General features: G+C 43.1%; 1 protein-coding gene across 1 annotated transcript in view; it reads left to right on the top strand.

Annotated features, from left to right (window-relative positions):
• Positions 1 to 27,839, top strand: part of LOC122941984 (fer-1-like protein 4) — a 196,319-nt gene that overhangs the window by 86,896 nt on the left and 81,584 nt on the right. Inside the window, 8 exon segments of the mRNA XM_044299480.1 lie at positions 1,725 to 1,841; positions 3,200 to 3,352; positions 9,078 to 9,261; positions 10,660 to 10,784; positions 12,979 to 13,113; positions 14,856 to 15,056; positions 24,145 to 24,258; positions 27,206 to 27,367. Coding sequence (XP_044155415.1) covers positions 1,725 to 1,841; positions 3,200 to 3,352; positions 9,078 to 9,261; positions 10,660 to 10,784; positions 12,979 to 13,113; positions 14,856 to 15,056; positions 24,145 to 24,258; positions 27,206 to 27,367 — 1,191 coding nt within the window.

Here is a 27,839-nt window from a genome sequence, read left to right as displayed (position 1 = left end):
CCTTACGTCCTCATTAACCCTAACCTAACCCCAGCCCTCGCCCCACAAAACCCCTCATGCCAGACCTCCCCCAAGCCTGCAGTTCCGTCCCGTCTCACTGTTCCATTGGCAGCCATTCATGCCCACGCCATGACACTACCACCACCATGCTTCACTGATGAGGTGGTATGCTTAGGATCATGAGCAGTTCCTTTCCTTCTCCATACTCTTCTCTTCCCATCACTGTGGTGCAAGTTGATCTTGGTCTCATCTGTCCATAGGATGTTGTTCCAGAACTGCGAATGCTTTTTTAGATGTCATTTGGCAAACTCTAACCTGGCATTCCTGTTTTTGAGGCTCACCAATGGTTTACCTCTTGTGGTGAACCCTCTGTATTTACTCTGGTGAAGTCTTCTCTTGATTGTTGACTTTGACACACATACACCTACCTGCTGGAGAGTGTTTTTGATCTGGCAAAAAGTTGTGAAGAGTGTTTTCTTCACCAGGGAAAGAATTCTTCGGTCATCCACCACAGTTGTTTTCCAGGGTCTTCCAGGTCTTTTGGTGTTGCTGAGCTCACCGGTGCATTCCTTCTTTTTAAGAATGTTCCAAACAGTTGTTTTGGCCACGTCTGATGTTTTTGCTATCTTTCTGATGGGTTTATTTTGTTTTTTCAGCCTAATGATGGCTTGCATCACTGATAGTGACAGCTCTTTGGATCTGATCTTGAGAGTTGACAGCAACATATTCCAAATGCAAATAGCACACTTGAAATGAACTCTGGACTTTTTGTCTGCTCATTCTAATTGGGATAATGAGGGAATAACACACACCTGGCCATGGAACAGCTGATAAGCCAATTGTCCCATTACTTTTGGTCCCTTAAGAAGTGGGAGGCACATATGCAAACTGTTGTAATTCCTACACCGTTCACCTGATTTGGATGTAAATACCCTTGAATTAAGTCTAATAGTCTGCAGTTAAAGCGTATCTTGTTCGTTTCATTTGAAATCCATTGTGGTGGCATACAGAGCCAAAAATGTTAGAATTGTGTCTGACTGTATAAAATGCCTGTACAAATAAAATGTATTCATATTTTTCCTGTATGGTGAATGTCATAATAAAAAAAAAATATTAAAATGGCCGATTTGCTATTTTTCCAGCACTTCACCTTCCAATAAAATTCTATAAAAATCTATCAAAAAGGCATACACACTCCAAAATGGATAAATAAAAAATAAAGGTTGTCCTGCAAAAAGAAGCCTTCACACCATTCTTATTAACAAATTATGTAGGTCAGAATTTGGTGATGCAGAGAAAAAAAAATTGTCCAAAGTTTTTTTCCAACCAGTATTAAAATGCAAAGAAAACGATATAACTGTGGTATTACCATAATCATAATGACCCATAGAATGAGGGTAACAGGTCAGTTTTGCTGCATAGGGAACGCAGTAGAAACTAAACCCATAAAACTGTGGTGGAATTGCTCTTTTTTTCCCAATTTAACCCCATTTGTACGTTTTTTTCAGCTTCGCAGTACATTGTATGCATTATTAAAAGGTGATATTAGAAAGTACAACTTTTCCTGCAAAAACCGCCACCAAATACAGAAAATCCAAAGGTCCTGAAAAGGGTTAAGACTTGAAAATGTGATGCCGTCTTAGGTTAAATTTATATAGAAAATTATGAAGGGTTCTCAAAATTATTTTTAAGTAATGTTATTTAATATATTATTTACGCTTTAGAGTCTCTATGCAAAGCAAGCACTGAGAGCAAGTCGGAAAGTGACCAAGCACAATGTGAAGGAGAAGATTAATAATGCCAAGAAAATTCTCGAAAAAGTCAGATTCTTGGCTAAAGAGGTACATTTACCTTTAACTAGTAGGTTAGGACACACTGTCCTAGCTTTGAACTATTTGCTTTCATTGAATCTGTATTGTAAACTGAACGTACGTGTGAGCTATTGGTGTTGTGCATGTGAGTTTGCTCAGAGATTTGCAGCATAAATGTTCATATTGATTTTACCCAGCAGTGGCATATTTGTACAGCAGTATAACCAACCCTGGAGATTGTACTTTTAATGGCTTATTAGCATTGCGACATGTAAGGATTAGAGCTTTTAAACATTGGTTGTGAATGTTCATGGAAAACCTAAATGTTTTTGGAAAAAAATAGTTTTATTTTTAGGTGCAATATCTTATTATAATGTCATCACTGGAACTGAAACAAATAATAATTGACATGGGTATGAGAAACATTTATCAAACTTTCAGACAGACAGGACTTTTTGTCTGGCTGAAAGCTGGCATTAATGTCGCAAAACGAACGTCATCCCTGTCGGATCCCATTTAGTGATGAGCGAAGCGAGCTTCAGATGCTAAACTTCGAATTTAATACTGTACGGAGATCCGTCTCCAATGAACCGAAGTCAGTTATTCGTGAAGTCACACGTGACTTCATTGAATAACTTCGGTAGTTGATTTCTAAAGTGGAAAACCACTTTGAAACTTGAAACCGAACTCGGTTGGGAGGTACCAGTCGGAACCACAGCCGAGTTCGGTTTCAAGTTCTAAAGTGGTACAGTATTAATCCAAAGTTTTGAACGAAGCAACTTCTGATGTAGCATCTGAAGCTTGCTTTGCTCATCACTATTCACATTATAGTGAATGGGGATCCAGCAGTGCAAGGCTGTGTCCAGCTGTGCCAAATGTGGTGAATTCCGGTAGTCTGTTCTCCTGCTGGAACAGAATACTGGAGTTCAATTTGAGAGTTGAACATAGCCTTACTGCAAGAGCAGTGAGACTATGGAACTCTCTGCCTGAGGAGGTGGTGATGGTGAATTCACTAAAAGAGTTCAAAAGGGGCCTGGATGTATTTCTGAAGGGTAAAAATATTACAGGTTATAGTTACTAGATTTCTGGAGAAGGGTTGTTGACCCGGGGAATTACACAGATTTGGAGCAGAGATTATTTTTTTCCCCCCATAAGATGAGGAAAATTAGCTCATTGGGGAACGGGGGTCTTGCTTGGATCAACACTGCAGGGTAGTAGGCTGAACTGGTTGGACGTATGTATTTTTTCAGCTTACAGCGTGTTACAGTTTTACCCATCATACAACAGTGTACACTTCAATGACAGAATACATTCTCCAACAACCGCATGCACAATGTAGAGTTTTTCCTCTAACATAAGGTTGACACCATCATTTCTTTGTTTTACAGCCACAGTGCACACTTCCAGATGTACTCATATGGATGTTCAGCAATAACAAGAGAGTGGCATATGCACGAATCCAAGCTCAAAATATCCTCTACTCCATAGTAGAAGAAGAGAAAGGGAAGGACTGCGGCAAAATCTCTACAATATATTTCAAGGTGAAAAAATAGTCGTATGGATCTGAAAACTATTTCTATCTTTTAGACCTAGTATTTTTCACAATTTAGATTTCTAATTCTGCAAAGTGCCATTAAACAAGTCTTCATATGGCTACATTAGTAGAAAATTGCGCCACACAGCTTCTTAGACTTGCAATTATTCAAAGTTTTATTGTATAGTATCACTTCACATCGTTAACATGATCCAGTTATAGTCCCCATATCATAATGGTAGTCAGCGCACCCTACCACAATTCCTTCCAGATTTTGACCGCTGAAGAAGGCCATTCTGGCTGAAACGTTCGGTCATCATACTTACCGATTGTGACTACCATTATGATATGGGGACTGTAACGGGATCATGTTAACGATGTAAAGTGATACTATACAATAAAACCTTGAATAATTGCTAAGTCTAAGAAGCTGTGTGCCGCAATTTTCTACTATTGAGTTACGACTACAAAGTCCTTGCGGGCACCAGCCAATACAGAGTGCAGTACTTAACTTAGTGACTACTTCATATGGCTACATTGAAGGAAAAATAAAAAATAAAGTTATGGTGCTCAGAAGGTGGGGATGAAAAAAGGCTGCTCCTTAAAGGGACTAAGCTCCTGTGCTCCCTCTAGTGGTTTTTGTGAGCAGATATATTGTTTAAATCTTGGTATATGAAGTGGGTTTGACGCTTGGTATCAGAAAAATAAAGCTTTAACTACAATGTACAGTCGTGGCCAAAAGTTTTGAGAATGACACAAATATTAGTTTTCACACAGTTTGCTGCTAAACTGCTTTTAGATCTTTGTTTCAGTTGTTTCTGTGATGTAGTGAAATATAATTACATGCACGTCATACGTTTCAAAGGTTTTTATCGACAATTACATGACATTTATGCAAAGAGTCAGTATTTGCAGTGTTGGCCCTTCTGTTGGACCTCTGCAATTCGACTGGGCATGCTCTCAATCAACTTCTGGGCCAATTCCTGACTGATAGCAACCCATTCTTTCATGATCACTACTTGGAGTTTGTCAGAATTAGTGGGTTTTTGTTTGTCCACCGGCCTCTTTAGGATTGACCACAAGTTCTCAATGGGATTAAGACCTGGGGAGTTTCCAGGCCATGGACCCAAAATGTCAATGTTTTGGTCCCCGAGCCACTTAGTTTAACATCAACCGTCAGGAGAGAAATGGGCCTATATGAATCTACCAAAGCTGGGTCTTTACCTAGTTTGGGTATTACTACAACTATAGCCTCTCTCATGGAGGAAGGCAAAATACCATTACTAAAAGCATACTTAAATACTTCAAGCAGGTGCGGAAGTAGCAGTTCCCCATGCTTTTTATAAAATTCCCCAGGGAGACCGTCTCCACCCAGTGCCTTCTCATTAGGCAAAGACTTTAGCGCCTCTTCTAATTCCTCCAACGTTATATCCTCCTCCAGGAGCGCCCTATTTTCCTCAGACAGGACAGGTATATCAATACTTTCCAAATATCTAGATCTACAGGAATCAGTGGCGACCAGCCTGGACCTATAAACCTCTTTAAAGTGTACATAGAATTCTTCCAGAATGTTCTTATTTCCCACCACCATTTGTCCACTCCCTCTCCTAAGTTAAGTTATAGAGGAAGGACCCTGCTGAGCCCTAGATATCGTAGCTAACAAATGACCTGCACTTTCACCTTCAGCAAAATATCTTTGGGTCGTAAACAACCTTTTATCCTCTGCTCTAGCCTGTATATGTTCCTTCAGAAGCTTTTGGGCTTCCTTCCATCGCAGCTCACCAGCCACTGTGGGCTGTTCAACATATTCGGCCTCTAAATGCGTAACCCGATCTGAGAGTTCCTTGTCCAGGGCACGACTTTTAGATTTCTTAACGCTGATTTGTTTAATATAAAGCCCCCTCACATATGCCTTCATAGCATCCCACACCACATCTAGTGACGCCGAGCCTATATTAATAGTCAAAAAATCAGCCACAGCCCCAGATATCACTGTACCAGTATCCACTATTGACAACCAGAATGGGTTCAGGCGCCAAATAGGTCTTACAGCATGTGTCTGAGGACCTAATTCCAAAGTTATCAATAATGGAGAATGGTCAGATATGCTACGAGGTAGATACGAAATTCTCTTTGTCAAGGTCACTAAAGATAAGGATCCAATAGCCAAGTCTATTCTGGACAAGGAACCATGTGTGGTGGAATGACAGGAAAATTGACATTGTGTAGGATATAAAGTTCTCCATATATCACATAGATCCACCTCTGATAACAGCCGTGCCAGAGAAGTAGGAGCAGCGGAGCATGTTCCCAGCCCATTATGGAATTTATCCAAGGAGCCATCAAGATACATATTGAAATCCCCTATTGCCAGCAGTGGAATTGATGGGAACTTAGACTTGAAGGAGATAATCAGCTTCATAACTTCAGCTGAATATGGGGGGGGGGGGAACATACACCGCCGCTAGAACAATCCTGAATTGGAAAATATTACAACTCAGACACACGAACCTCCCACCATCATCAATATATGATTCATACACAGTAAATGGTATAGATCTATGAACCAGGATGGTAACCCCCCTAGCATGTGTGGAGTGAGTAGAGTGATATTCATAACCTACCCACGCTCTATGCGCCAAGTGCGTCCTGTCAACAGTCAAATGGGTTTCAGACAAACAAACAATAGGTGGTTGTACATCCTTCAGGGCATGAAATATTGCTGCACGTTTGGAGGCTTGTGACATGCCCCGTACATTCCAGGCAACTATGTTAACAGAAGACATCGTGAGCATATAAAAGCAGAAACAAAAGCCAGTGCCGATAGAACCATATAAACCTCCTCTCTGAGGTAATTGTAAGGATAGAGCCTGCTCCCAGAATCCCACCCTCCCCCCCCAACATTCTTAAACATTTTGTAAGTTATAAATCTGATGCATAGGGGTACACCATACACACACAAAGCGAACCTAACTGCCACGGTTAGTGGTATAAGCACAAGAATACAGAAGTGTAGTTTCCTATCACTTAGTGACGCATCAACCTGGATAACTATAAGAACAAACTACTCATCCTCCTACCTTGCCCCATAATTATCCAGACAAAGTAGAAAAAACAACCGACTTTGAGTCAGGATATATAGCCGCCCTTTCACATATGGAAACAACAGAGTACCATACATTCATAACTGGCAGTATAAACTATCAGTAAGTAAGCAGTATAATAGAAAAAGTTCTATCAATAATATCACCAAGTCCTCAGGTATTGTTGCCACGCTGATCCTTCTCATGAGTGTCCAGCCACTGACATGCTTCAACCGGATCCTCAAACATGTGTGTGGACCCATTTGCCACAACCCGAAGTTTAGCCGGGTATAACATGGAATAAGGCCATTGCAATAGCCTCAGACGCCTCTTTACGTCCAGAAATTTCGCCCTCCTTTTCTGAATTTCTGCAGAAAAATCCGGAAACATCAGGACTCTGCTACCAGCAATCTGGATGTCAGGAATATCTCTGGCAGCTTTAAGAATGGCATCTCGGTCCCTGTAGTGCAGAACTTTAATCAGGAGAGGTCTTGGAGGCGCTCCTGGAGGTGGAGGCCGAAACGGCACCCTGTGGGCCCGCTCTATTGCAAAAAGTGGGGATAACTTTTCTTTGCCAATAGTGTCCACCAGCCATTTTTCCATATACGAAACTGGATCCGAACCTTCAGTGCGTTCCGGTATCCCAATAAAGCGCACATTATTACGCCTCAGACGATTTTCCAGATCATCAGACTTGGCTATCAGTAACGACACATTATGAATAACTCGCTGCAAGTCTCTTTTAACAGGTGGCAATTGATCTTGCATATCGCTGACGCGACCCTCGAGTTCCCCCACTCTCTCCTTAAATTGCCGCATATCTTGGCGGATTAGTAGAACTTCCTCCTTGAGGCCTCCCATATTAGCATTCAGGGACGTGAGAGCTGCGCTGCACTGCGCTACCATCTTGTATATGTCCGCAATGGTAGGTTCAGGGACGGGCTCCATTTCCGGTAGCAATACTGGACCCCCCTTTTGCTTTACAATCGAGGCATAAGTGGCTGCCTCCTGAGGCTCCGCTCCCCTCACCTCATCAGACACTTCAGCCTCAGGCTCCGGATCATTAGCCGCAGCGGCTGGGGTGCGGGCGAACCTCCCCAGCTTTACCGCCACATCAGACAGCTTCGCAGCTTGTGCGGCGCCATCTTGTTTGGACAGAGTGTCCGTGCCGCCGTCTCTGCACTCCTTCTCCCTCTGTTTCTGCCGGGTCATAATGATACCGGGATTCACCACGGCGTCCAGGGAAGCTTCTGTGTGCTGTCGGCTGTCTCTGAAGTTAGGCAGGAGGTGAGTAGACCATTAATATCAGGATTCTGTCCAGGAGCTCTGCGCCATGCGTCTTACTACATCGGCAGTCAGGCCACGCCCCCCCCCCCCCCCCCCGAGCCACTTAGTTATCACTTTTTCCTTATGGCACGGTGCTCCATCGTGCTGGAAAATGCATTGTTCTTCACCAAACTGTTGTTGGATTGTTGGAAGAAGTTGCTGTTGGAGGGTGTTATGGTACTATTCTTTATTCATGGCTGTGGTTTTTGGGCAAAATTGTGAGTGAGCCCACTCCCTTGCATGAGAAGCAACCCCACACATGAATGGTCTCAGGATGCTTTACTGTTGGCATGACACAGGACTGATGGTAGCTCTAACCTTTTCTTCTCCGGACAAGCCTTTTTCCTTATGCCCCAAACAATTGGAAAGAGGCTTTATCTGAGAATATGACTTTGCCCCAGTCCTCAGCAGTCCATTCACCATATTTTCTGCAGAAGATCAATCTGTCCCTGATGTTTTTTTTGGAGAGAAGTTGCTTCTTTGCTGCCCTTCTTGACACCAGGCCATCTTCAAAAGGTCTTCGCCTCACTGTGCGTGCAGATGCACTCACACCTGGCTGCTGCCATTTCTGAGCAGGCTCTGCACTGGTGGCACTCCGATCCCGCAGCTGAATCCTCTTTAGGAGACGATCCTGGCGCTTGCTGGACTTTCTTGGACGCCCTGAACCCTTCTTAACAAGAATTGAACCTCTTTCCTTGAAGTTCTTGATGATCCTAGAAATTGTTGATTGAGGTGCAATCTTAGTAGCCACAATATCCTTGCCTGTGAAGCCATTTTTATGCAACGCAATGATGGCTGCACGCGTTTCTTTGCAGGTCACCATGGTTAACAATGGAAGAACAATGATTTCAAGCATCACCCGCCTTTTAACAGGTCAAGTCTGCCATTTTAACCCAATCAGCCTGATATAATGCTCTCCAGCTTTGTGCTCGTCAACATTCTCACCTGAGTAAACAAGACGATTACTGAAATGATCTCAGCAGGTCCTTTAATGACAGCAATGAAATGCAGTGGAAAGTTTTTTTTGGGGGATTAAGTTAATTTTCATGGCAAACAAGGACTATGCAATTCATCTGATCACTCTTCATAACATTCTGGAGTATATGCAAAATTGCTATTATAAAAACTTGAGCAGCAACTTTTACAATTTCCAATATTTATGTAATTCTCAAAACCTTTGGCCACGACTGTAGATACTAAACATTATTTATCTAGACTGGGATTTTCCCTGCAGCCAGAGGATGCCCATAGATATGTTGAGGTTCACGTCTCGGCATAAAATTTTCATTTAAACAAGACAATAACCTCATTATATATGTTCAGATCCCAGGCTCATACAATGGAGAAATCTTTGCAAAAGCAGAACTCTATCTGTGGCTTGGTGTGACTAAATATGCAAAAAACAGCACGGCAGATCTACCCGAGGATTACAGGCTCCTGTATGAAAGAGATGGACAACTGGTGGAGTCTCCAACCCTAAATCCACCTGTCCTGCTGCAGAGGGATGGTAAGAGAGCAAATTCAGTTTAGTGACATCAAATGAAAACATAAGATGTATGAATATAAATGTTCAGGGGTTTTGATGCAGTTTTTGATGCCAAAACAGGGAGAGGATAAAAAAATGAGAAATCGGATCTGTCCTTAAAACTTTCCTTACTCTTATGATCCACACATGATGTTGGCTTCAAAAACTGCATAAAAAAATCTCAACGTGAGGCTGTGCCATAACTATGGGTGTTTAGTATCACTGGCGATTAAACATTATATTTATAGTTAGTGGATTAGGTATAATTTACTTTGCTTTTGGTGGCTGATACCAATGTTATGTTTATTTAAGCTAAAATATTAGTTATGTTGTGATAAGATGATCAGTTATAGAGGGCCTGGGCTGTAACCTTATCTGATTTGTGTGTTTTAGTTACTACTTGCATTCCCGATGTAATAACAATTCTGGAGCATCTTTTCTTATGACTCTATGTTGTGCCATTCTTTTATTATTCCTGCTATAACTTAGGAATGAATTGCTAGGAGTTTGCAATGAAGGGATGGGGATGTGTCACTCCACAGTCTGACACTGGAAGCACTGATTAAATAGTGTCAGACCGTGCAGATGTTATGCAAACGGTCTCTTAGCAAGCTCTGCCTCTGATGCCACAAGATATAATATACTGTAGTACCTCCAAAATCCTGATATAGACCTCTCACCCAGCTTAGGCTTGTCTGGCAGGCTGTTCCAGCCCCATTCACAATAATGGTGACGGGCCTGAGATGCGGCCGCAGCACGGTAAACATGCAGAGAGGCAGCCGGAACAGCCTGCTGGATCAGTCTAACGCCAGTGTGAAAAGAGCCTGAGCCAGTACTCTCTGCTCTGTAGATGAGGTGATGGTTTAATTATTATCCAAGGACTCTTTAGAAGGTCAAACATTGACCCATAGGATAGCTGCCCTACATCTAGTGGCATCATAAGCAGAGTTTGCTAACAGCTCATTTGCATATCTTCTTCCCAGAATTCCAGAGGAGCATTGCCTGGCCTATAAGTCTCCTCACACCGATTAAGGCACTCTCCATAAGGAGATGTAGTACCCACCAAAGACCATGTAGAGACACACGCCCGACGGGTATCACCCATCTGGACTTTCACTGCAAACTGCTAGCAATTCATAGGTTCTAATAGGAATAATAAAGGAATGGCATGTCATACTGTCATTAAAATAGATGCTCCAGAATTATTATTACTAAAAGAGACATATTAAGAGGAGTGACAGGTGCACTTTAAGTATTTGAAGAAAGTCTCATCAAGTAAATAAAAAAATGTATGAAATGCATTTTTCATTTACTGTAGGGCTCTGAGGTGTCAAAATGCCCAAATCCAAATGAATAAACGTGTCTCACTTCATTTTCCAGATTACCGCTATTTCCAGCTGCGAGCTCATTTGTACCAGGCCCGTGGCATTCTTCCTGCTGATGACAATGGTTTGTCCGATACATTTGCTAGGGTCATATTTGGCAACTTATGTCAATCTACCAAGGTAAGAACAAATAGTGTTCTATAGTCAGTAAAAAACTTCATCCAAGCCAAAAAATGAAAATAATTTTTTCATTGAAATCTAGAATTTTTGCAAATGCCTCAAAATCCTTGACATTTCGGAATGAAAGCAATGGCAACTCGAATGACATAACCAGACATGGGAAAGATAATGATTAGTCGATATGATTTTGTGGCCTTATCTAGAATTATCTAATTTAGGTAACACTTGTGATACACCAGCGCTTGCACTTGTATTAGACTGACGCTGTGGTACTGCAACGGTATCGCCACTGCTGAGAATCAAATAAATGATGTGTACAATATATGTGTTGGGTACTGCGCAACGTGTACCCCCTCTATTTTCCCTGCCTGTCGACACTTTAAAGGTCTGCAGTGTACAGTAACACAGAAATCCACAGATTGGTAAATACCTTGTCCTGGGTGTGCATCTGTGATGGCTGTTTTTCCTGCGTCTTTCTGGGTTTTACCTTGGTGGACCCTAATAGTTTTTATGTGATACTGAGCTTGCCCCGGCCGGTAGCACAGCTCGTTGTTTGAAAAGGCCGCTTGTCCGCGCTCCCACGGAGCGCCGCGTGACGTCACGGGATGACGAAGAATAGCGCACTATTCAAAACGCGTTGGAGTAACTTTGGTCCTCCTAGTCCACCGTATCTTCTGCCGTGATGTCACGCGGCGCTCCGTGCGAGCGCGAACAAGCGGCCTTTTCAAACAACGAGCTGTGCCACCGGCCGGGGCAAGCTCAGTATCACATAAAAACTATTAGGGTCCAGCCTCCTATACTTTCCCCTACCCCGAACGGCACCAAGGTAAAACCCAGAAAGATGCAGGAAAAACAGCCATCACAGATGCACACCCAGGACAAGGTATTTACCAATCTGTGGATTTCTGTGTTACTGTACACTGCGGACCTTTAAAGTGCCGACAGGCAGGGAAAATAGAGGGGGTACACATCGCGCAGTACCCAACACATATCATTTAGGTAACAGTCTGTCCAGATTTGAGATCCACATCTACACAATGGTAAGGTGTGTCTTTTTGCTGATGACACAAAGATTTGTAACAGGGTTGATGTTCCTGGAGGGATACACCAAATGGAAAAGGACTTAGGAAAACTAGAGGAATGGTCAAAAATCTGGCAACTAAAATTTAATGTTGATAAGTGCAAGATAATGCACCTGGGGCGTAAAAACCCAAGAGCAGAATATAAAATCAGTGATACAGTCCTAACCTCAGTATCTGAGGAAAGGGATTTAGGGGTCATTATTTCAGAAGACTTAAAGGTAGGCAGACAATGTCACAGAGCAGCAGGAAATGCTAGCAGAATGCTTGGGTGTATAGGGAGAGGAATTACCAGTAGAAAAAGGGAGGTGCTCATGCCTCTCTACAGAGCACTAGTGAGACCACATTTGGAGTATTGTGCTCAGTACTGGAGACCATATCTCCAGAAGGATATTGATACTTTGGAGAGAGTTCAGAGAAGAGCTACTAAACTGATACATGGATTGCAGGATAAAACTTACCAGGAAAGAGTAGGACCTTAACATATATAGTTTGGAAGAAAGACGAGACAGAGGGGATATGATAGAAACTTTTAAATACATAAAGGGAATTAACAAGGTAAAGGAGGAGAGAATATTTAAAAGAAGAAAAACTGCTACAAGAGGACATAGTTTTAAATTAGAGGGGCAAAGGTTTAAAAGTAATATCATGAAGTATTACTTTACTGAGAGAGTAGTGGATGCATGGAATAGTCTTCCTGCAGAAGTGGTAGCTGCAAATACAGTGAAGGAGTTTAAGCATGCATGGGATAGGCATAAGGCCATCCTTCATATAAGATAGGGCCGAGGGCTATCCATAGTATTCAGTATATTGGGCAGACTAGATGGGCCAAATGGTTCTTATCTGCCGACACATTCTATGTTTCTATTGTGTTACCTAATAATCATCTCTTCAAGACATAACAGCTCAGGTCTATATTAGCAAGAAGGCGAGATCACTAACCACTGCCAGTATCTTCATTGTTGAAGCCGGGTTTATTCTTCGCCTTCGCTTAGATGCAATAATAATAATTACAAAATCCGATTTTATGGTGCTTGGAAAGCTTCTATGACCTGTTGACTTGCTCAGATCATCCAAGTATTTTTGTATAGACCATTTCCTTTCCGTCTCTTTAGGTGATTAATGAGACTCTAGCGCCAATGTGGAACGAAATGCTAATCTATGACAATCTCCTTTTGGATGGCAATAAAGAAGACATAAGGAATGACCCTCCACTCATCATTATTAATGTTTTCGACCAAGATAAATTTGTAAGTATAATGCACACATATTACGGTTAAGTCAGTACCTGTGAGAGACTTACAAAAGTCCTTATCACATTAAGGGTAACCTGTCATATTGAACACGATGTCCAGTCTGCGGGCAGAATGTTATAATGTAGAAGCAGCTGAGTAGATTGATGTACAGCCTTGTGGGAATAAGTGCAGTATAAAGGGTGTATTAGAGATCCCCATCAGGCAGATAATTGTCGGGAGGAAAGCAATTGTCTGCTCGCTAGTGGAGGAGACCGCTTACATAGAGCAATCTCCTCTGCGGCATGGGGAGGAACGATCGCTATGCCATCACTTGTCCCGATATTGTAGGTTTGCCAGTGGCAGATCGTAATTAGACAGACGATCTACCGTCGGAAAATCCTGATCTTTCAGCATGCTTTTGCTCGTTCATCGGGCAATCAGTGGTAGTATTACACTGCAAGATGATTGCTAACGAACGTTCAGAAAATCTGCCCATGTAATAGACCCTTAACTTTGTTTCATTGAAACAGACACAGTTGTCAGTCACTAACTAGAAACAGCCACTTGACTCCTAAGCATAGAAATGCGACAAGTTATATTTAATGCAGCACATTTTTATTGGTCAAATGTTCTTAATTAATTTTACTCACTTATATAGCGCTAACATATTCCGCAGTGCTTTACAGACAGAGGAGGAGCTCAAGACTCCCTATCAATATGTCTTTAGAGTGTCGGAGAAAACTCACATAAACAGAACTCCATGAAGAACATACAGACTCCATGCAAATGTTGTTCTTGGTCAGATTTGATCCCAGGACCCCAGCGCTACAAGGCACCAGTGTCAACCAGTGGGCTAACCGCAGTGCTACCCAATATAGAAATGCTAACATCCAATCGGTCCAAATTAGAGAGGGATGAATTTCTCAAAATTCATTTCAGTCGAATGGACCATCAAATTTGATTAAATCCAAATGAAGTCAACCCAAATTGAAAGTGCCCACATTTCTCTGAAAGGTAGTTTCTGACACTCTGATATCTCCAAAGAGTGTATCCAGCCCCAGGGGCATAGCTAAAGGCTCATGGGCCCTGGTGCAAGAGTTCAGCTTGGGCCCCTCTTCCCTCAGTGCTTTGTGGCCAGGAACAGGGAAGCACATGGCCTTCATGCTGCCTGAGGGAAAAATTCTAACAGAATCCGCCACCATACTAAATTCTTGACCTAACCTCTTCTCTCCAGCCAGAGGATAAACTTGAACATTCTGGGCCCTAGTGCAAACTCTATGACAGAGCCATCCCAGCAAGCACTTTCTATAATGCCAGTGTCTTTTTATGTGCCACAAGAGTCTTTGGGCCCCCCCCCGGCTCCTGGGCCCGGTAGCGACTGCTACCTCTGCACCCCCTATAGCTACGCCCCTGCCCAGCCCCTTTCAAGCTATTTAACACCAAGACATGTCAAAGTGACAGTGACATACGGCACCCCTTTTTGGTGGCGGATGCCTTCTTCTCTGTCTTCTGATCTATAAAATGGTGGCCAGTGTCTTGAGTGATTTCTGCCGAACGAATCACAAAAGTTTTGGATCTGGTGAATTTAGGATCTTTTGAGAAATTTGTCACATTTGATTAGTGTAGAAGCTATTTGCTCAAATTACTGGTTTAGAAGATCACCTTCATCAGTTATAGAATTTACATTGCTCTTCTCCAAACCTTCTTTAGTGCATTTTGATAACATGAAATCTATATATCATTTTTGCAAATTATAGGGGAAACCTGACTTTGTGGGCCGTGCCTTTGCAATTCCTATTGTATTACTATTAGAAGATGAGGATAATGACGGAGATGGCCAGAAATATATACCACCAGCTTTGCAATTATTTGACATCTTTAAGGGCAATAAGAATGCCGGGGAGCTCATAGCTGCCTTTGAACTTATAGAACTTGAAAACAGAAGCTTTATGAGAGAGGTATGTCATAGAAATGAAATTATGAGCCATGAAGTCCTATATGCAGTGGGAGCATCCAGTTTTTACTGAGAGCAAGTATATGTATATATATATATATATATATATATATATCAAAGAAAGAAAAAAAAGCAGCTGGACAAAGGCTCCATTGAGAGAGCTGAAACGTTGCTGTCAGATGGGTTAATAAACCATCCACTGTTTTTCATCACAATTTGGAGTGCTGCCGCCTTTCTTCAACATTATATATACAGGTCCTTCTAAAAAAATTAGCATATTGTGATAAGGTTCATTATTTTCTGTAATGTACTGATAAACATTAGACTTTCATATATTTTAGATTCATTACACACCAACTGAAGTAGTTCAAGCCTTTTATTGTTTTAATATTGATGATTTTGGCATACAGCTCATGAAAACCCCAAATTCCTATCTCCAAAAATTAGCATATCATGAAAAGGTTCTCTAAACAAGCTATTAACCTAATCATCTGAATCAACTAATTAACTCTAAACACCTGCAAAAGATTCCTGAGGCTTTTAAAAACTCCCAGCCTGGTTCATTACTCAAAACCGCAATCATGGGTAAGACTGCCGACCTGACTGCTGTCCGGAAGGCCATCATTGACACCCTCAAGCAATAGGGTAAGACACAAAAATAAATTTCTGAACGAATAGGCTGTTCCCAGAGTGCTGTATCAAGGCACCTCAGTGGGAAGTCTGTGGGAAGGAAAAAGTGTGGCAGAAAACGCTGCACAACGTGAAGAGGTGACCGGACCCTGAGGAAGATTGTGGAGAAGGACCGATTCCAGACCTTGGGGGACCTGCGGAAGCAGTGGACTGAGTCTGGAGTAGAAACATCCAGAGCCACCGTGTACAGGCGTGTGCAGGAAATGGGCTACAGGTGCCGCATTCCCCAGGTCAAGCCACTTTTGAACCAGAAACAGCGGCAGAAGTGCCTGACCTGGGCTACAGAGAAGCAGCACTGGACTGTTGCTCAGTGGTCCAAAGTACTTTTTTCGGATGAAAGCAAATTTTGCATGTCATTTGGAAATCAAGGTGCCAGAGTCTGGAGGAACACTGGGGAGAGGGAAATGCCAAAATGCCTGAAGTCCAGTGTCAAGTACCCACAGTCAGTGATGGTCTGGGGAGCCATGTCAGCTGCTGGTGTTGGTCCACTGTGTTTTATCAAGGGCAGGGTCAATGCAGCTAGCTATCAGGAGATTTTGGAGCACTTCATGCTTCCATCTGCTGAAAAGCTTTATGGAGATGAAGATTTCATTTTTCAGCACGACCTGGCACCTGCTCACAGCGCCAAAACCACTGGTAAATGGTTTACTGACCATGGTATTACTGTGCTCAATTGGCCTGCCAACTCTCCTGACCTGAACCCCATAGAGAATCTGTGGGATATTGGGAAGAGAAAGTTGAGAGACGCAAGACCCAACACTCTGGATGAGCTTAAGGCCGCTATCGAAGCATCCTGGGCCTCCATAACACCTCAGCAGTGCCACAGGCTGATTGCCTCCATGCCACGCCGCATTGAAGCAGTCATTTCTGCAAAAGGATTCCCGACCAAGTATTGAGTGCATAACTGAACATAATTATTTGAAGGTTGACTTTTTTTGTATTAAAAACACTTTTCTTTTATTGGTCGGATGAAATATGCTAATTTTTTTAGATAGGAATTTGGGGTTTTCATGAGCTGTATGCCAAAATCATCAATATTAAAACAATAAAAAGCTTGAACTACTTCAGTTGGTGTGTAATAAATCTAAAATATATGAAAGTCTAATGTTTATCAGTACATTACAGAAAATAATGAACTTTATCACAATATGCTAATTTTTTTAGAAGGACCTGTATATATATATATATATATATATATATATTCTCAATTCATTACATTTATCACCTGTGTGATAGCTAGGGAGCCCAACTGCAGGGACCCCCATCATTCTTGTATCCCCTGTTTGAATGGAACACTGCTCACACATGTTCACTGCCACTCCATTCAATGTCAATAAGACTGGTTGAGATAGACTGGGTACAGCGCCTCTGTCAATCCCCTAGACTTTGAAAGGAATGGTAGTGCGCAAGCGAGACCTTCATTTCAAACAGGGAACATGGATGGGACCACAGTTCTTGTTTAGTGGGGGGGGGCCCACAGTTCTTAGTTTGTTGGGGTTCTAGCAGTAGGACCTCCAGCAATCATACATTATCTCCTATATTGTGGGAAAATGGTATTGCATGTGTAACTGGTTTTGTAGCATTGCACTGTTGGTTGAAGTATGTACCTTGCTTATTAAAGAGAATCTGTAAGTTCCAAATTCCCCCCTCCACAAACTAGAGTAAGCGGTGTATAGTGTAAGTCATGCTGAGTCTCTTTGAGTCCTCTCAATGCATTTACTGCTGGCTTGTCAGAGCACAGTGTAGGAATGCAAGTGAATATAAAGTAATTTACACTATGCACAGTTTACTGTAGTTTTGGAGGGTGTTTTGGTGCTGACTGATTCTTTTTAATGTTTTCTTAACAATATATAAATAAATAAAATATACAGTATATATGTATAGATATACAAACACTCCTCAGCATTGAAATTGTAACACCAAGAAAGACAAGCCATTAAATTATGCAAAACGAAGCAGTAGCAGGAGTCGTAGGATTCGCAGATGATCAAATTTTCAAGCACCTAGCTCCAATCTAAGGCACATTGAAGGAGCATAAAAGCCAGACTGAAACTTCAAAAATATGATCAAGGCATGTAGGATGATTGTGCAATGCCTGTTATCACCACTTGTTGCAAAATGAGAGGGACAGAATCATTGAAATAAGAGACCTTGGTTTATCATTCTGGAAGATGACTATGCGCCTAGACCAAGATGTCAGCAATGGTCAATGTTGCGTATTCTGAGGGTTGGATGAACAATAACAAACCGGAAATGATAATAAGAGGTGCACAGAGGCGAATCTCTGCACGGATGGATCATCTGATTAGACAAATGACGAGTAGCGATTCCGCAGTAGTACTATTCTGTACTGCAAGTGAAATTGCATCCCAAGCCTAGGGCAGCTAACAGTGTCTACACAAATAATCAGAAGGGGGTTTGCATGGCACTGGGCTATTAGCCCGTGTAGGGATTTGCTCTGGTAGGCAGGGTAAGCGGACGCAGTACAGAGGCAAAACCACTGTTGATAAACAAAAGTCAGTGTTTATTCACACACAAAAAAGGCAGGAAAAAAAACACAATACTTGGCAGGGCCCTGGTGTTAATCCACACCGCAGGAATCCTCGTGTTAGTTCACACAGCAAAAGTCCACAGAACTCAAAGAAACATGTCACCTGGCAGTCCACAGCAGGCTTTAGGGTGCCTGGCTTCCAGCTGGCAGCTCTCAGCATTGCAGTATGGCAGAACTCCTCAGCTCCCAAAACACAGAGCTCCACTATCACCTGTATGTTCATTCCATACCCAGCTGAGCTGCTGGCTGGGTTTTTAAACCCCAGCCCAAAGCCTGGCCTGGACGTGGGGAACAGCCACCCACCCTGCTCTTGGCTGCTCCCAATGAGAACCGGCCCGGATTGGCTTTTTAGTCACACTAAGAAAAAACAGTGTCAGCGAGCACTAGCTGCGGCTGACACCCAAAATAACCAGTTCCTATCTCACCGAGGCCAGGAACCTCGGTGACACGTAACTTCCGTCAATGACGGACCCCTGCGCCTTCCTACATACCTCCCCCTTTGTTCAACCCTGAGGGGGTGAACACGCGACAAAAAGTGCACTCGGGACAGGGCATCCGCGTTTCCCTATAACCGGCCTGCCCTGTGTTCTACTGTAAACTTAAAGTTCTAGCATTCCTCTCTTTGGCCTGGCTCATCCACTTGAGAGGGGAGTAATCGGTCACCAGACGGAACTTCCTCCCCAACAGATAATAGCAGAGAGACTCGAGTGCCCACATGATGGCGAGGCACTCTCTCCACTATACTGTACCGGGCCTCGGCTGGGGTGAGCTTACAGCTGAGGAAAACAACGGGATGCTTGACTTCCTGAGACAGTACCACACCGAGGCCTACTTTGGTGGCATCAGTCTGTACCACAAATTCCCTCTTAAAGTCGGGCATCACCAAAACCGGGGACCCACACAGAGCCGACTTCAAAGCTGAGAAAGCCTTTTCCGCCTGGTCATTCCAGCGGACTATCACGGACTTCCGTCCCTTTAAGAGCCCTGTCAACGGAGCCGCTAAAGTGGCAAAATGGGGGACAAAACTCATGTAATAGCCCATCATTGGTCGGGGCCAATTCCGTATCGCCTCTATTTTGCTCACTTGGGGTTTAATGACTCAGCGCCCAATGACATACCCAAGGTATTTAGTCTCCTCTAACCCTATCACACATTTCTTTGGGTTAGCTGTTAGTCCCGCCTTTTGAAGGGAGTCCACTACGGCCTGTACTTTGGGCAGGTGACTTTCCCAGTCGGTACTGTGCATGATAATATTGTCCAGGTAAGCTGAGGCATATCGCCGATGTGGACGAAGTACAATATCCATTAGACGTTGGAAAGTGACGGGGGCGCCATGCAGGCCAAAGGGTAACACCTTATATTGGTACAGCCACTCTGGTGTGATGAAGGCAGTTTTCTCTTTGGCAGCCTCCGTCAAGGGTTCCTGCCAGTACCCTTTGGTGAGGTCCAGAACAGAAAAATACCTGGCTTGACCTAATTTCTCAATTAGTTCATCCACCCGAGGCATTGGATATGAATCAAACTTTTATATTTAGTTTAATTTCTGAAAAATAATTACAAAATCGTAAAGTCCCGTCTGGCTTGGGAATTAAGACTATAGGACTGGCCCACTCACTTTTAGACTCCTCAATGACGTCCAGCCGCAACATGAGTTGTACTTCCTCGGATACTCAGTATGGCTTTAACCGGATTTTTGCCTGAGGCTCAGTGACAATGTCATGTTGGATTACGGAAGTGCGTCCAGGGAGGTCTGAACACATCCGTGTTCCGACTCACAAACTCCCTGGTTTCCTGAGCCTGTTTAGAGGAGAGGCGCAATTTTTATTGTGGCAACCGCTTCCCTTGCATCAGACATAGGAGCCGTAATCTCTTGTCCAAGAAAGCCCGGCCGTGGACTGTCTTCCGTACAGGCTTCCCTATCCTTCCAAGGTTTTAGCAAATTAACATGGTAAATCTGCTCTAGCTTTTGCCTCCCCGGCTGGTGTACCTTGTAATTTACCTCTCCAATTTTTTCACGTGCCTCGTAGGGCCCCTGCCACCGGGCTAGGAACTTACTGTCCATGGTTGGCACCAGAACCAAAATCTGATCACCCGGGTTAAAGTTCCGGACCCGAGCCTGCCTATTATAGATCCGACTCTGGGCTCGCTGAGACAGCCTCCATATGTTCCCTGACAAGAGGCAAAACGGTCTCTATCCACTGTTGCATCTTGATAACATATTCCAGGATGCTTTTATGCAGAGTGGGTTGTTCCCACGCCTCTTTGGCTACGTCCAACAAGCCACGAGGGTGTCTGCCATATAGCAATTCGAAGGGCGAGAACCCAGTAGAGGACTGGGGCACCTCTCGCACTGCATACCTTTCAACCAGTCCGTTAGTTTGTGGATGGTACATGGACGTCCGTAACTGTTTAATACGCAGCAACTTGTAGAGTTCCCTCATGACCTTAGACATAAAAGGGGTCCCCTGGTCAGTCAGGACCTCTTTAGGTAGCCCCACTCGGGAGAACATCTCCATTAGCTCTTTAGCTATAAGTTTTGCCTATGTATGTTGCAGTGGCACTGCCTCAGGGTACCAAGTAGCGTAATCAAGGACAACCAAAATGTGTTGGTGTCCCCTGACGGACTTCGGTACAGGACCTACCAGGTCTATAGCGAATCGCTCAAACGGTATCTCGATGAACGGGAGGGGTACCAAGGGACTGCGAAAAAGGTGCTGGGGGCTAGTTGCCTGGCAGGTCGGGCAAGACTTATAGAACTCGCCCACCTCTTTAAACACACTGGGCCAGTAGTATCCGGTCCTGTGTTTTCTGCATTCCCAGATGACCCCCGAGAACATGCTGGTGGGCTAACTCTAACACGAGTTTGCGATAAGCCTGGGGCACCAACAACTGTTCAACGGATTCACCTCACAGCTGATTTACCCGATACAACATATCCTGATGGACCACAAAACGGGGGAACATCGACTCTGCCCCTGGTTGTTGTGGTTCACCATCTATTATTAGTACATTTTCCTAGGCTCGGGACAAGGTTGGATCCCGGTGTTGCTCGGTACCAAAATTATCCCCGGATACATTGCGGTCTGCCAGCTCAGGCCCCCGGTGGCAAGTCCTCCATGTCTCCCACCATTACACTCAGCGGCGTTGTCTCCTCCTCTTCCACCGAAGTGGTGGTCACCCGTACCGCTGGACCTTCGGACTCAGGGTCCCAGGTTCTGGTCTCCCCCCTGAGCCGGGCCACTCTGCTATGGTTACCTCTGTCTCACATGTATCAGTCACTCTCGGAACAGGCCACCGAGGTGGAGGTGGGTTGCAACAGCCACCTCGTGGATCCACCTGCCGGAAACCATAGACAGAGACACCATAGCAGTAGGGTAGTCTTTTAAGTCCCCATGGATACACATGACTTTGACCTTACAGCCGGTGTACTCAGTGGAGCGTACCAGGGAAGCCCTTACCAGGGTCACCAGACTTCCTGAGTCCAACAGAGCCTCCGCTGGAGTGTCTCCCACCTCAACCTGGCACAGGTGGTTCAGAGACTCCGGAGCACCCACTGCACACAGTTTCCTGGCATATAACGATTGACGGAAGCCATAGTTCATGTCCATGGGTTCCCCTTGACGTGGACAGTCTGCTCGAACATGGCCTGGCTCCTGACACCTCCAGAAGATTATTGGAGCGGGGTCCACAGGGGTTACATCCCGGGCAGGTTTGGCGGGCACCGGTTGCTGGGTCCAGGGTGGAGAGTTATGGGATCTGACTGCCCCCCTCCCAACAGAACCCCCCTGTAAGTTCCGGGTAGCCTCATAGCGCTCAACCAGGTTGACCATCTCCAGCGCATTACCTGGAGAGACCTGGCCAATCAATTGAGGGGATGGCTGAGCCCTCCAGAACCTGTCTGCTAACAAATGGTCCAACATAGCAGTGGGGCTCTATACGTCAGGTTGTAGCCACTTTTGCAACAGGTTAAGCAGGTCATAATACTGGGGTCTCATGGGCTCAGCCGGGTTGAACCCCCACTGATGCACCCGCTGGGCCTGGACCAGTACATTCACCTCTAGTCTTGCCAAAATCACCCCCTTTACCTTTGGGTAGTCGGCCGCTTGATCGTCCAGCAAGTCGAAAAACACCAGGGCCCTGGTGTTAATTCACACCACAGGAATCCTTGTGTTAATTCACACAGCAAAAGTCCACAGAACTCAAAGAAACACGTCACCTGGCAGTCCACAGCAGGCTTTAGGGCATCTGGCTTCCAGCTGGCAGCTCTCAGCATTGCAGTATGGCAGAACTCCTCAGCTCCCAAAACACAGAGCTCCACTATCACCTGGAGGTTTATTCCACACCCAGCTGAGCTGCTGGCTGGGTTTTTAAACCCCAGCCCAAAACCTGGCCTGGACGTGGGGAACAGCCACCCACCCTGCTCTTTGGCTGCTCCCAATAAGAACCGGCCCGGATCGGCTTTTCAGCCACACTAAGAAAAAACAGTGTCAGCGAGCACTAGCTGTGGCTGCCACACAAAATAACCAGTTCCTATCTCACGAGGCCAGGAACCTCAGTGACACGTACATTCTGTCAATGACGGACCCCTGCGCCTTCCTATACCAGATATTCAGCTACAGTTGGTCCATTGACCTCACACCACCAGTCTCAAAGGTTGTTATGGTGCCCAGCAAGATGGCAATGGAGGCCAGAATACAGATCTAACCTCTTCAATGATGACTCCAATGATGACAATGATAGTCACAGATAGGTCTGGAGACCAGGGAAATTTCACACTGGTCCTAACTCCGGGGACTAGACTCCTCTAGTCTTCATTTCAGGTACACGAATGGCTCGGCATTACATTGATTTGGTTGTGAATCCAGAGGTATGGCCATTTCTCTGAAGTTTCCCAGGAGCTGTTGTTGAACAGGACAATGCCACGCCACGTGTTGTTTGTGTCACTGTGATCAGCCTGCGTGGCCTAAGGTTGGCTTCACATGCACAATTTAAATGTATTTAATGACAGCATTATGTCAGTGTTATACAATACGTTCCAGAACTCTAAGGGTTACATAGCATCATAAATCAATATAATGCTTTGCGATCCTATCAGTGCTACGTAGGTCAGGATGGGCTCTAGCAGACACACACAGCGAGTTCAATGCATTGCATCTTCAGACTTGTCTCCCTTCAAACACATCTAGGACTTTATTAGTTGGCAATGGTAAAGGGAGCTGCCAGCAGCAGATCTTGATGATTTGCGTGCCACAAGTGCATTCAGCATGGCAGAACATTCCTCAGACAATCATTAATAACCTCATTGACAGCATGTCAAGGTGTGTATTTCGGCATATTGCACTTATACTTAATACTGAACAAGATTTTTTGAATAATTTGGTTCTTTTTTTAGCAGTTACATATAACATGTCTATTAATCTAGTGATTTCCATATTTCCATGACTTTTCCTTTGTAGCAGCACAACTTCAATGTCAAGGAGTATATATATATATAAGAGATAAGTAGCTTTTAAACTTGTTTTGTTCCTATTAAAAGGGTTAATCATTACTGTAGCATTGATGGTCTATCAGTTACAAGCTTTGTCCACTGCAGTTACAAGCTTTGTCCACTGCACAATGGACAGACCTGCATAATTCTGGTATCAACTTCTGGCACCGGTGTTACTACAGAACAGGTAGATCTTTGGAGGTGCAAGGTGTCGAACAGAGCCGATCAGATATTGGTCACCTACCCTGAGGATAGGCCATCAATAGTAAAGGAGTGGACAACCCCTTTAGGGTGTGTAAAAATAGTTTCACTGTACAAACATGTAACATCTGGGTTATTTTCCTTTTCATTAAATCACTGTAGCCAGCAATACCAGAGTATGTGACACTAAGAGAACCTGAGTTTGCAGATGAGTCAATGGAACGTTACATCATTCCACAAGGAATTCGTCCAGTCCTTAAGGAGTTCAGAATAGAGGTAATATTGCAGTACTGTCCATGAATCTGTAGAATGGCCAATATATTCCTCATATAGGAACATTGTGGTAGTTTTGTTCATATCTCATTCATTTCAACTTTGCTCCAATTGTAAAAATCCCTATCCAACTACATAAAATACAGAGACAGCACAAGTGGAATAGAATAGAAAACATCCTGCCATTCTTTACAGCCTATTTTACAAATTTAGGTCAAGCAGGCCTGTCACTGCTGAAGGGGGCAACTCTGGACAAGATGTCCTGAACACACAGAGACTGCATTCATGATCCCAAAATGCACATATCAATGAAAATGCGACTGCAGCTCTCCTCTCTAGTTCTCTAGATTCATGGAGTAGCGGTGATGATAATACCATAGTATAGTTATTTGTATAATTAGGGTTGGGCGATTTAGCAAAAAAACAAACAAAAAAAATCATGATTATTTTCAATTTAAAGACGATTATCAATTTTTCTCAATTATTTGCTGTAAAATAAAAAAAAAAATAGTGCCGCCATAATAGCCATCTTTTGGTCACCTTGCCTCACAAAAAGCATAATATCAAGTGGTCAAAATGTATGTACCTCAAAATGGTAGCTATGAAAACATCACCTCGTTCCACAAAAAACAAGCCCTCACACAAGAACATTGAAAGAAAATGGCGATGCAAAGCCATGATTTTTTTTTGTCCAAAAATGCTTTAAGTTAAAGCGGTAAAAAATGATATAAAATTGGTATGTCTGTAATCATACTGACCAGCCGAATAAACCTAAAGTAATTTTTCCCGCACAGTGAATGCCGCAATAACAAAACCCAAAAATCAATAGCAGAGATGTAGCCTTTCTTTATCCTGCTTCCCAAAAAGTGTAATAAAAAGTGATCAGAAAGTTGTATGTACAGTAAAATAGTACCAATGATCATGACAACTCATCCCAAAAAAATAGCCCTCACACAGCTCCGTCGAGAGAGATTTATTTTTTTTTTTTTTATTTATTTTTTATGGTTGTCAGAAAATAACTACACTGGCATTCTAGAAGTGGTTCGAAAGCAACATGGTGCCCATAAGCCAATCCATCAAAATCTGCTCTGCAAAAGCCAAAAGCCAAATCCTGCAGCATACCCAGTTTAGGTCCACATTTATGGCATATCAGTATCCAGTAGAACTCACCTAAAAATTTAAAGGGCATAGTGTGAGGGCACAAACTGGGCACAGCATATTGGCAACTAAAATGCCATATCATTGGAAAAATTGCAATTTTAATTTTTCACAGTCCACTGATCATTCATTTCAGAGAATTACCTGTCATCCACATGCTCACTCCAACTCTTAATAAATACCTTTCCAAAAATTTAGTCACATCTTGTGGGTTCTATTTATTATTTCGCCCCAGGGCCTCTACAGTTATCAGCACAAGATGCATAAATCACCACATTGGGCCCCAAATGCACATGCTGTTCTTTTACTCCTGAACCCTGTTGTATGTACAGACGAAAGATTAGGGCAATGTAAAGGGTGTTTCTGCTTGCTTACACACTAACATACACTGGGCACAACATAATGGGCACTGGAATTTCATATTACACTTTGCATTTTCAGTGAATTTTTGCAAAACACATGTGGGGTCAAAATGTTCACTACACCCATAGGTACATTATTTGAGGGATTTCTAAAATTGGGTCACTTCTTCTGGGCTTTTTATTTAACCTCAGAGCCTCTCCAGTTGTTGACCAGTGCTGTATAAATCACCTAAACTAGGCCTCAAATGAACATGGTGCTCTTTCTCTTCTGAACCCTGCCGTGTGCCCAAACAGCAGTTTATGACCACATGTTGGGTGTTGCTGTATTAAGGAGAAAATTGTGAGGTTCTTTTTCGCCTGTTATCCTTTTTGAGAATTAATAGTTTTTATTTTAACACCCAAGTGTTTCTAAATTCTATAGGACATTGTGCCCCAAAAAATAAAAAGTCCAGAAAAATCTGCCCTCCAAAAATCATGTGGTGCTCCCTCTCATCAGAGACCTGCAGTGTGCCGATACAGCAATTTGTGTCCACATACAGGGTGTTTCTGTAAACTGCAGAATCAGGGTAATAAATGGATAATAAATATTGAGGTTTTTCTGTTAACCCTTACTGCATTACTGGAAAATGTTTACATTTCACCTCCATTGTGTTTTAATTCTTATGGTTTTTACTATGTAATCCCCTCAAAGTGAATTCAGAATTAAATTGTTCCTTTAAGTCCGTTTTGGAAATGTTCTTAAAAATTCTAAAAATTGCTTCTCAAATTCTAAGCCTTCTCTCTTGTTAAAAAAAATAAAATGACATTTATAAAATTATGCCAATATAAAGCAAATATATATTGAATAATAATGAATGAGTGAGTCATCACTATCTGAGTAAAAATGTTGAAAATAGTGAATTTTTCCAATTTTCAGAATATTTTGGATTTTTTTTTTTTTTTTTACAAATACAATACGTCACAAGAAAACAATGTCAATGGTTTGGATAAGTAAAAGCATTTCAATGCTATTACTAAATAAAGTGAAAAGTCAAATTTGTAAAGGAGTTATCCCATGATTGTGAATGTATATCAAGCTGGCAGCTCAGGGGCATGTCTAGCTCAGAGGATGTGTCCTTTCTTCTGCAGCTCTCTCCCTATCACAGCCCGGAGGCAGCTAAAGGATGGAAGTGACAAAAAACAGCAGGTGGTGCTATACATATACATTTTATTGATGAACTCAGTGGCTATAATGCATTTTTAATTACATGCAATTACAAAAGTATTCCGTTTCAGGTACTGGTTTGGAAACTGCAGAATATTTTTCATTGGACAGCCCCTTGAAGGGTAAAATGGCTGGGTCCTGAAAGGGTTAAAGTAAAATCCACGTTTTCTGTGTACACAAACTTAGTTTTCATATTTGTAGATTATTTGCATATATGAATTTTCAGATACTTTTCTGGGGATTGCGAGATTTACAGAGGATACACTTATTTGAAGTTGAGCAGCCTCAGGTGCGGATTGAATGCTCAGGAAAGATAGTGGAATCTGAAGTTATATTGAGCTACAAAGAATTCCCCAATTTCACTGAACTTGTGAAATGTGTGGATGTGGTGAGTAGGACATAAAAAGATTAAAAACCTCACAGCTAAGGCTACTTTCACACCTGCATTAGGTGCGGATCCGTCTGGTATCTGCACAGACGGATCCACACCTATTATGCAAACGCTTGTATCCGTTCAGAATGGATCAGTTTGCATAACTATTATTTGTTCATGATAATGCAAACGGATCCGTTTTTACTTACATTGAAAGTCAATGGGAGGCGGATCCGTTTTCAATTGCACCATATTGTGTCAGTAAAAACAGATCCGTCCCTATTGACTTACATTGTAAGTCAGGACCGATCCGTTTGGCTCATTTTCGTCAAACGGACATCAAAACGCTGCAAGCAGCGGAATGGAGGCTGAACGGAGGCAAACTGATGCATTCTGAACGGATCCTTATCCATTCAGAATGCATTGGGGCTGAACTGATCTGTTTTAGGCCGCTTGTGAGAGCCTTGAAACGGATCTAACAGGCGGA

The sequence above is a fragment of the Bufo gargarizans genome, chromosome 6, assembly GCF_014858855.1.
Source record: "Bufo gargarizans isolate SCDJY-AF-19 chromosome 6, ASM1485885v1, whole genome shotgun sequence".
NCBI lineage: Eukaryota > Metazoa > Chordata > Amphibia > Anura > Bufonidae > Bufo > Bufo gargarizans.
The sequence above is the reverse complement of the archived record's forward strand: the minus strand, read 5'-3'. Positions and strand labels throughout refer to the sequence as shown.